The sequence below is a fragment of the Enhydra lutris genome, unplaced genomic scaffold (assembly GCF_002288905.1).
Source record: "Enhydra lutris kenyoni isolate GAN:26980312 unplaced genomic scaffold, ASM228890v2 scaffoldscaffold11, whole genome shotgun sequence".
Lineage (NCBI taxonomy): Eukaryota > Metazoa > Chordata > Mammalia > Carnivora > Mustelidae > Enhydra > Enhydra lutris.
In genome coordinates, this window is record NW_019154095.1 from 40,520,228 (window position 1) to 40,530,971 (window position 10,744).

Consider the following 10,744-nt stretch of genomic DNA (forward strand, 5'->3'; position numbering starts at 1 on the left):
AAAACATTAAAGTTGTTCACACGTGTGCATTATCAGTACAGGCAAGGGAGATTAAAAGGACACTTTGAGGTGTCCTGGAAGCTTCGTCTGTAAATCACAGAGTCTCTCCCACGTCAGACACCCGAGAACAGGTGTAGCAAGTATGGAATTCAGGATTCAACAGTGAGACAAGTAACTTCAGTGTTTTCATTTCAAATATAGGGAAGGGGGCATTTAATTAAGACAAAGGAATTCCATCAGACACACCAAGGTGAGAGTGGCAGAGTCTTGACTGTTCCCTCCCAGCCCTCACTCCTAGACTGAGCTCCACTAGTCAGTCTGTTTTTGTGATTCTGTGCAGTGAGTGCTGAATCCAGTCCCACAGCTAACAGGACCCCTGCTCCTTGAAGACTCCTCCTGGGGAGCTGAAGGTGTGTCCTTTGCTTTCTCAGGCTGTCATTGGAACCATGGGGCCAAGTCACGTCTGCCCGCAGCTGCCGACATTTGCCTCCCTGGGCACCGAGGTCTGAAGCTCGACGCTGGCAAGAGCCAGCCCTACCCTCTTGGAGGAAATGGCTGAACAGCCTGAGCAACAGCAGATGAGAACTTCCTTCCTCTTCATCCAGCTGCAGGCCCCCCCTGCTGGAGCTCTCCCCTCCCGTTCTCCAGCCCTTGCAGCCTGGACAGCAGCCCCAGGGGGCCTGGAGGAGGGACACATTTTCCCAAGTCCCAGGACTGGCCTCTTGGCAGGCCGGGGCCTCAGGCGCACACAGGGCTTGGCTGCTCCTCCCTTGCGCCTGCTGCAGAAGGGGGGCTCTGGGACTGAGGATCCAGCTGCTTTCCGTTGCTCTGCTCTGACGGAGGAGGAGAGAGAGGAAAAACCCCAGGATCTGGATGGAAGGAGGGGTGGCGTTTGCAGATCCCCACGTCACAGACCTTCCCTGGCCCCTGCCTCCAGGAAATTTGGACGACTACAGCCCCTGTCATGCAGCCTTCCTAGCCCAGATCCCGTAATGAGTGATGAAAGCAGCGATTCCTCCATGGGCTGGGAGCACTGGCCAGCCATCTCTGCCCCCCAGGACCTGCGGAGTGCAGACCCTTGGTCTTGGGATGCCTTGGGATGTTCAGCTCCACAGGCCAACCTGGCTCACCCTACTGACAGGGGTGAAAGCGTTACGCTGAAGACAGCTGTCGTCACCTGCCAGGTGCTCCCAAAGAGCTGTGAAGAGGGCACCACAGGGCGAGCCAGAAGAGCAAGGCTCTACAGATACTCTCCGCGCATTCAGACCAGCCAGAGCTACCCCGCCCCGCCTGCCACTCTGCCTCTCAAGGTAAGAAAGTGAACAGCTCCAGCTGTTCCCCTAGAAGAGGAATTGAGCGTGGGGACAGATGAGCCCATGAGGATTCCCAGTTCCTCCATCCATAGTGGAGGGCGTACACCTCAGTAGCGGAGGTAGTCACCAGCCGCAGTCCCCCGGGCCTGGGCCTGTGTCTTTCGTCCGTGTTCTGCCACCTTCTCTGCCATTAGCAACAACTTGTTTGGAAGGAGAGAGTGAATAACTATTTCCCGAGATTTCTGCCAAAGATAGGAGAAGTAAAGTTAGGCGAGGAAGTACATACTTTTAGGGGAAGGCCAGAGGAAGGGCAAAGGAGGCATGCAGACCTTTACTGAGTCCTGTGCTGTGCCAACCATTATGCTAGACATTTTCTTATATCCCATTTATCCTCACAACCTCCCTGAGGAATAGAGGCCCATATCCCCAGTCCCAGATGGGGGCACTGAGAAGTGGCTAGGCAAAAATCCTCTTCCTGCCAAAAACAAAAGGGCAGAAGCAAAACCTATTCTCCAGAATAGGCTGTGAGGGCTTTGGGGAAGCTTCACTGGATTTTGTGAAGGTTTTCAGAACTGGGGTACAGCTTGGAACTCAGACACAGCTTTACATGCTTGACCTTCTAAGGCCCACATCTACTTCCCATCACCCTCCCCTGCCCCACTGAGGATATGTAGCTCTGGGCATCAGCCTGCCAGCCTCCATTTCCCAGCAGTAAGGGAGCAGCAGTAGGTCAGTCTGTGTGATCCTCGGGGTCTCTTCCAGCTCTTCAGGGCTATATGCCCAATCATGGCCGTGCTGACTCTTTGTAAAATAGTGTCTTATTCTCTGTATCTCTGACTCCACCTCCTCATCATGCTGGTGCTCTCTCCCCCCAGTTCAGGCGTACCAAAATGGGTGGGCAAAATAAAATGTTATGCTTTTATTTTCCTTTTCTTCACAGCATGAACAATTTGCTCTATTTTGCACATACATAGGTGACAGCAGTGAGGGTGAGGAAGAGTGTGTCTGTTGGTGTTGCTGGGATGAGACAGAAGAGTAGAGATTCTTGTTGGGACATGTGGAAGTTTCACATGGAGGGGACTCTCGGGGACCTCACAGGAGAAGTGGATGAAATTCACAACATCAGAAAATGGGTCTTCCATGGGCTTGGAAGTGGTGTGGCTTCATCTAGACTCTGTGGCTGTCTCCTACATGCTTCCACACACCATCCTTCCTTTCCCTTTCCCCTTTTAACAGGGAGCCTGTACAGTTAAGAATCAGGGAGAAAGGATGAGCCCAAGTTCTATTCAGGGGAACTCTTGGAAGAAGAGAGATGCTAGCATGCTTCCTTAAGAAATAGTTTACATTCCTTCTTAGTTCTTGTATCACTCATTTCCTACAGGGATTTAGAAGGAATGACATACCCATGCGTCAGAGCCCTGTCTGTCTATGTGGGGTCACACAGTAGTTGTTTATGTATTTGAATGCTGGTCTGATAACTTGAAAACTCCATCTTTTCCTACTCTTCTCTCCTGTCTTCTAGATAGAAGCCAAAGCCTCAGAACGGTTGCCATTTCTCATTGGAGTTGCCAACTCATTGGAGTTGGTAACTCATTGGAGTTGGTCCAAGTGGGTAGATTTTTACCTTGTCTGCCTCATGTAGCCACTTTTGCTAACGGGCTCTGAGATATCTGCCTCCATCTAAAGTAGGGATTGCAAGATTCTGGAACAAAACTTAGATTTGTGTATGAAAGTGTTGAACCAGTGAAAGGGACCGTCAGTAGCTCTGCATTAAGGGAGAGAAGAAGACAGGCAAATCTGTGGGACATCAGGGTAGGAGGTCCATGCAGGGTGGGACTTGAGGAGGTTAGGAAGCCTGGCTAAAAAAATAAACCTTGAGTTTGCCGGTCAGATGTTGTGATTACCTCCACCATAGGAAGGCAAGTTGGGAAATTAGCACCCTCAGACCACAAGTCCTTTAAATGCCTTATGGCTATTATTAACGAGGTGACCCCTGCCTGGTCTTTTGTGTTAGAGAAAGAAGAAATTAACAGAGATAGATTTTCCATCTGTGCAGTCCTGAGCAGATTAAGGTGTCTGGATTTGATAAATTAGTGCATGAGAATTCTCCAGTCTTCTCATGCTTCTCAAAGCTGTATAAGTCACAGCAAAGAGGCAGAAGGGTGATTAAAAACATCTTCTTGTCACCTATGAATGGAAAGCCCTTGTTTACCCATAATGGGAAATTTGCTTGATATACTCATGAAAAATGTGATCAATTATATTTGTTAAAGTGAAATGCTGGTTATATGGAAGCAAAGCCTACATATACTACATATGTATGATAGAACTGAGGTTCATATATCAACTTTCCAACCAGAAAAATCTGGATCAAGTGTAAACTCTCCTCTTCGCAATGCTCCAGATGGCTTAATTTATCCTCTCACAGCTGAAATAAATGGGCTCCAATGTGAAAATTATTGACTTAAATCCTTCCAAGTTAGCATAGGGCATAAGCACAGCAAATCAAATCAAATCAAATCAATTCGTTCCTAATTTATATAAGAAATAATTATAGCACTCTGTGACCAACATAGGGCTTCCAACACACTATTTCCTCTTATTGAAACCTCAAAATTCTGAGGATATACATTATTATTATCTCCCCTTCACGGTTAAGAAGACAAGATGCTTAGGGATGGTCAGCAATTTACTGGGACCTATGACTAGGACATGGCGGCTCAAGACAGAACTCAAGTATCCACTGAGATGCCAGAGCTCTTTCAGCCATCTCTCGGTGTCTTCTGAGAGGGGGGATTTTCTTGGAAGGCAGCCCATTACTTCCTAGAACCTGGGACACTATTCTCCTACTTTCTCCCATGGGAAAGATGGGAGAAGGACCCCTCAGGAATATCAGGTCGAGTGACTAGCCTTGTGTGAATAAGCACTGTTTACTAGAAGCAGTGAAGGCCTGGGTTTGGAGGATGTGAAGTTCCAGGTCCTAGCAATGCCAGCTGAGGGCTATAACATTCCTGTGGTGAGTCTGTCAGTGTGAATCAGAAATTGTTCCATGGTCTGAGACCAGAGGCTGCCCTAACGATTTCTTGGACCCCATGTTCTGCTGCCTCTCTGTGGGAACGAGAGGAACTATCAATGTGTGGCTTGAATTTGGGGCTAAAGATACAAAGACCATACAAAGATAAAGAAAACAGACACAACACAAGAGAGGGAGAAAAGCTTTCTCTATAATGATTTTGTGAAATTTCCAATTTTTTAAAAACTAGGTCTTCATATCTTACATATTTTATCTTTTGAAATAACAATGACTTTTGGTATGTAAATGACAAAATTTCCCCCCAAATACCATTTTTTAAACCCTACAAAATTTTCACCTGTAGCTTTAAATTTCCCAGAAAGTTTACCTCTCTCCATTGGTCTTCCTTTTTCTCTTCCTCCATCATCTCAAAAGCAATCACATTTTTGAGCTTTTATCACCAGCTTCCAGGAGTGTTCAGGTCTACAAAACAGGATAAAATGAGCAGGACAGACAAGGAGTCCATGGGAGGTTTATGTGGGAGGGAGCCAGGGATAGGTACTTCTTTTTTAAGGTAGTGGAGGGAAGTGCAGGTCTGTTGTCCTATAGGGAGGTCTTATCAAGCAGACTAGAAAAAAATATTTTTAACTTTCTGTGTCTTGGAGTGTTTTGCCTTAAAATAAGGTAAATGTCTGAAATATAAGTCTGTAAAGTGCATTATTTTTTTTTAAGAGTATTTACTTATTTATTTGAGAGAGACAGAGTTAGAGAGGGAGAGGCTGCATGCACAGGCAGTTGGGAGGGGCAAAGGGAGAGGGAGAAGTGGACTCCCTGCTGAGCAAGGGACACCCCCCTCACCCCGCCAATGCAGGACTGGATCCTAGGATCCTGGGATCATGACTTGAGCGGCAGGCAGATGCTTAACTGACTGAGGCACCCAGATGCCCCAAAGTGCATTACATTTTTGATGGGAAGTTTTTATTTAGAGTAAAGTTCTCTGGCACTGGAATTTAAGAGATGAAAATGAAGGTCTGGTTCTGGGTACTAACTAGCTAAGTGGCCACTAACAACTCATTGAACAAAGCTAGGTTATCGTGTTTGTTCTCTGAGGACTTTCCAGTTCTGACACTCTATATAATAAAGTATGAATCTACAAATCAAGAGAAGTAATGAAACTGTGTGATGAAATGGAAGTATTAAAACAATCAGCTTGTCCCTAAAGATTAATAATTTTGTCAAATGACCTCTCTGCAAGGAAGATACCTAGTGGGCTAGCCTCTCTCAGGGAGATCTGGAACTTCAGTAGACACGAGGGTGTTTATATACATGGTAACATAGTGCTTGGGGCTTAACAGTTAGTTGAATGACTGAATGAAGGAAGGAATGAAACTTTGCAAGGCTGGTTAACATTCAGTGAAATGAAAGAATCAGTGCCTTTTGAGAACAATAAAACAAATCCCACCATGGAATTTTAAGGACAGAATTCCCAGCTGTCGGTCCCCAAATGATTGATATTTCCTTCTCTGACCAGATTCCAGGTGAATAAATTCCCTTCTGGCATTGAATACTGACCCCTATCCCCTCCCCATATACTTAAGCTGCCCCTGGAAAAGGTCATTTATGTTATCTGGGGTAGAAACTTAATTACCTAAGTCTGTTGACTTTTTCTGGCCTGTCATAAATTTAGAAATGGTTCTGCACATAAAATAATATTCTAGATAATTCTACCTTTATTTATTTTTTTAAAGATTTTATTTATTTATTTTACAGACAGAGATCACAAGTAGGCAGAGAGAGAGAGAGAGAGAGAGAGAGGAGGAAGCAGGCTCCCCGAGGAGCAGAGAGCCCGACTCGGGGCTCGATCCCAGGACCCTGGGATCATGACCTGAGCTGAAGGCAGAGGCTTTAACCCACTGAGCCACCCAGGTGCCCCTAATTCTACCTTTAAATTAAACCCTCTTGGTGAGCAATTTAGAATTTTAAAAAAGAAATTCAGAACAAAGAGAGAGCTTGTACTAATTTAAACAGCAATATAGATAAATGGCAATGGTGTCCCTTTTAAAAGATTTTGGTACTTAGGAGACAGTACTGTTGGGATTGAAAAGCTTATCTTTAGTCTATTTTACACTGCATTGGTTTTGATACAGATGTCTTGATTTATTACTAGAATAAATGAAGTCCGAGATAGCAGAACGGGTTTCAATTCTTTTTTATCTTGTGGTTTGCCTCTGTGTTCCCGTGACAACGTTTTCTTGCTGTTTTTCTTTCCTTACGCTTTCCTTTCACATTCAAATGCAGAAGTCCTGTGGATCATTGTACTACCCTCAATGATCTATATGCTACCCTCCAATGCTACCCTCAAGGAACTATATGCATTGTGGCATCTTGATCGGGAGAAGAGGGCAGAGAGCACAAGGGCCACTTCACGGTTGGGGGTTCCTGTGACATACAGAATAGCTATTGGAATGGGAGCTAGGACGTAGAGACTCTGGCCTTCTCTTTGATTTAAGTTAGCTAAGGATGGACAAGTCTCTTCATTCTGGATCTTAACGTCTTGTCTATAATGTGAAAAGATTAGACTGCTTTCCTCCCATCTAGTTCTATGATTCTAAGTTCTTGCCAATCCATGTGTGCCTACTTTAAAATTCAACTAAAACTACAGCTTTTGATGACAAATCCCTGAAAGTCCGTCATAATTTAGAAGTTACTGTGAGTTGGAAAACATCTTTATTGGTACAATTAGATGTCTCCTCACTATCTAGAGGGTAAGTAAGAACTAAATACTTTCTTTTAAAAAGGTTTATTTACTTTTAGAGAGAGAGTGCAAGCAGGAGGAGGGACAGAGGGAGAAGGAGAGAGAGAATCACAAGCAGACCCCCTGCTGAGTGCAGAGCCCAATTCCAGGCTCTATCTCATGACCCTGAGATCATGACCTGAGCTGAAACCATGGGTCAGATGCTAAACAAACTGAGCCAGCCAGGCACCCCAGAACTAAATACATCTAAGAATACTTTACACCAACTGTTCATTGTTTTTATAAAATATTAGCTGCATTGGTCAAGTATTAGTTTAGTCTGAGACATTTGGACAAAGAGACTAAAATTGAGTGTTTTTTATAACTCTACAAAAAGTTTTGTTTTTCTCTCATATTAAAAAGGAAATAAATGCTGAAAGAGATTGTTCTGTGTTTCGGTCTCTGGAATCAATTATTCAGGAAAGGAACTATTTGGAAATCAATGCTAATCAGAAATTAAGACCCAGAATGGTGAAGAGACTTGTCCTCACTTAACTAGTTTAAGTTAGTTCCAACAGATTGCCTCAGTTTAAATTTGAACATTTGTGCCCTTGGACAAAAGTGTTCTACCTGTAAGATTTAGTTAAGATTCTTGGTTGTGTATAATTGAAATCCTCAAGGATACTTTATCCCAAATGCAGGGCACTCATTGGAAGAACACATGTATGTAAGAGTAGAGTCTCATAGAACCCTAGAGCTTCAGGACCCTAAGATGTGGAGATGTGGAAATGTGGATGGGCCTCAGGACCAACTGGTGAGGGCTCCAGAGATTTCAGGGCTCTCTCTGTATCTCTTTTCTCTGTTGGACTCTGAATCATTTTTTCTCTTTCTGCACATCTGCTTCCTCTATTCCCTCTTCTGCAGTGGGGAGGATGACCACCCATAATTCCCAGTTTATATCTCCTTTCTTTAGAGACAAGTTAGACTAAGACTGGAGCCCTTAGGCCTGCTTCCCAATCTCCCAGGAAAAGGCTCTTTGGTCCAGCGTGGGTTGGGTGTCCCCCAGTTTACTATGGTGGCGGCAGGGGCAGGAACAGCTGACGAGACACTATCAGGTCTGCTGAGAGCCCAAAGATGGTGATATATATGTGTATCTTAGAAAGGGACATTTTCTAGAAATTAATGGAACATGGAAAGGAGGGGAGCAAATTTGAATGAACAACCTAATAAATGACCAAAAACACTTTCACGGAGTTGTCAACTAAATTTATAAAGTGATCACTTTGTGTAAATGTCCTATCTGAGCCTTCTCAAATTTTAAGGAAGCCAGTTTTTATAGCCTTTGGGGAGATTTTTTAAAAAGAGCACACCTGAACTAAACAATATATTAGAATTAAACTATTGTCCGATACAGCTTATGAATAAATAGATTTACTTCTAGAATTTGATACTGGCTATGATGTTGTAAATTTTCTCTTTCAAATATGTTTCTTCTTCATAGACTTTTCAGAGACCATAGGATGCTGGAAGATTACAACAAATCTAAGTCCTTAGTGAAAGTGGGGTTCTGTACTAGGCAGATTACCATTTCAGATTCTACATGTGATCTCTCCCACTTTATAGCAACTCGCTGGGACTCCTGACCCATGTATTCAAGAAATAAGAACAACAAAAATCGTAAAGATAAGCCACATTCCTTGAACTGGGTTATAGTGATTCTGTGATCAATGAAAACAAAAGGTGGGGGGCACCTGGGTGGCTTAGTCCTTAAGCGTCCTTCAGCTCAAGTCATGATCCTGGGATCCTGGGATTGAGCCCCACATCTGGCTCCCTGTTCAGCAGAAAGCCTGCTACTCCCTCTCCCACCCCCTCTGCTTGTGATCCCTTTCTCGCTATCTCTGTCTCTGTCAAATAAATAAATAAAATCTTTAAAAAAGCAAAAACAAAGCAAAAGGTGGGAGCAAGAAGGAACGATGGTTCCATACAGTTCACGTTGTTGGGCTATTGCGGGGCTACAGGTTTTAGAGGTTCCCTTTCCCTCCTTCTGAAGTCATCAGCAGCTGTGATCCTTTTTTGGCTGCCCTTTGTGTTGTGCATATTTCTTGTGATTATATTTAGTCAATTTTAACTTTTTGGAATTTAACTTTCAATTTTCAGGATGTGTGGTTTTGTATCAACCTTTCAATTACTGGGTCCAGCAGATTATGTGAGCCAAAAATCTCCAGGGCATTACTCAAGCACTTATAGTGTCGTATTATTTGAAGATCCTACTTTATCAGCAAGGAGCTTGGTTTCTTTTTATTGAATTCTCTAAGTGATTATATGATGAAGGAACAAGTAAAATGTCACACCATTTATCCCATGCCACAAGAAGAAAGATCTCAGGAGCTTGTTACATTTTTCAATCTTTTTCCATAAAGAATTTCAACTATGGCAGATATAATAAATAAAAATAATGGTAAAGGTAAATAGTAATAAAGAATCAGGTCTGGGGGGCACCTGGGTGGCTCAGTGGGTTAAAGCCTCTGCCTTCGGCTCAGGTCATGATCCCAAAGTCCTGGGATCCAGCCCCGCATCAGGCTCTCTGCTCAGCAGGGAATCTGCTTCCCTTCCTCTCTCTCTGCCTGCCTCTCTGCCTTCTTGTGATCTCTGTCAAATAAATAAATAAAATCTTTAAAAAAAAAAAGAATCATGTCTGGGAAATATAAATAAGATCAAGATGAAGAAGAGATCAAGCGAAAATCAGGAAAAGAACAATGAGAACAACATAAACGTTTACAGAGCTGGTGTTGTTCAGAGTCAGATTGGAATCCGTGTTTTCCAGGCATCCATGCTGTAAGGGACGTGGTTAGCTGCACCATACCCATTGTGAGAAGGGAGGGACGGGAGGGAAGGAGAAGGGGAAATGGGAAGGAGGGAAGGAAGAAGAGAAGAAAGGAAGGAAGGAGGGAAGGAGGGAAGGAAGTTTTCTTTAACATGTTCCACAGAAATAATTCTCTCAGAAAACCAAATTCTGTTTCCCTTTCAAATAGCAATAAAAAATAACATCTTGGGGGCACCTGGGTGGCTCAGTGGTTTAAGCCTCTGCCTTCTGGGATCGAGCCCCGCATCGGGCTCTCTGCTCAGCACGGAGCCTGCTTCCCTCTCTCTCTCTGCCTGCTCTCTGCCTACTTATGATCTTTCTCTGTCAAATAAATAAATTCTTAAAAAAAAAAAAAAGCATCTGCCTTCGGCTCAGATCATGATCCCAGGGTCCTGGGATCTAGCCCCGCATCGGGCTCCCTGCTCAGTGGGGAGCCTGCTTCTCCCTCTCCCACTCCCCCTGCTTGTGCTCTCTCTCTGTCAAATAAATAAAATCTTAAAAAAAAAACAAAAACCTCTAAACCACAACTTCTTTAATGGAAAGAAGAAGAAATAACACCCATCTCATGTAGTTAGTGGTTAAGTGCATTAAATAAACTAATGTATGCAGAGTGCCTTTTATCAGAGGTACTTAATTAATTGCGGCTGGTATAATTCTTAATACTGTGGGCTCAAGTCCTCTCCTTCCACACCATTTTAAAAGATTAAAAAAAAATAACATTTTGGATAAAATCTTTTTTTTCTTTTTTTTTAAATTTAAATTTTAATTTTTTTAAATTTTATTTTTTATAAACATATAATACATTTTTATCCCCAGGGGTA

At 43.5% G+C, this 10,744-nt stretch overlaps 1 protein-coding gene across 1 annotated transcript in view; it reads left to right on the plus strand.

The window, feature by feature from the left end:
• Positions 1-551: 551 nt before the first annotated feature.
• Positions 552-10,744, plus strand: part of LOC111144504 (pleckstrin and Sec7 domain containing 3) — a 615,446-nt gene continuing 605,253 nt past the window's right edge. Inside the window, exon 1 of the mRNA XM_022498815.1 lies at positions 552-1,310. Coding sequence (XP_022354523.1) covers positions 552-1,310 — 759 coding nt within the window. The remainder of the gene's footprint in view (positions 1,311-10,744) is intronic.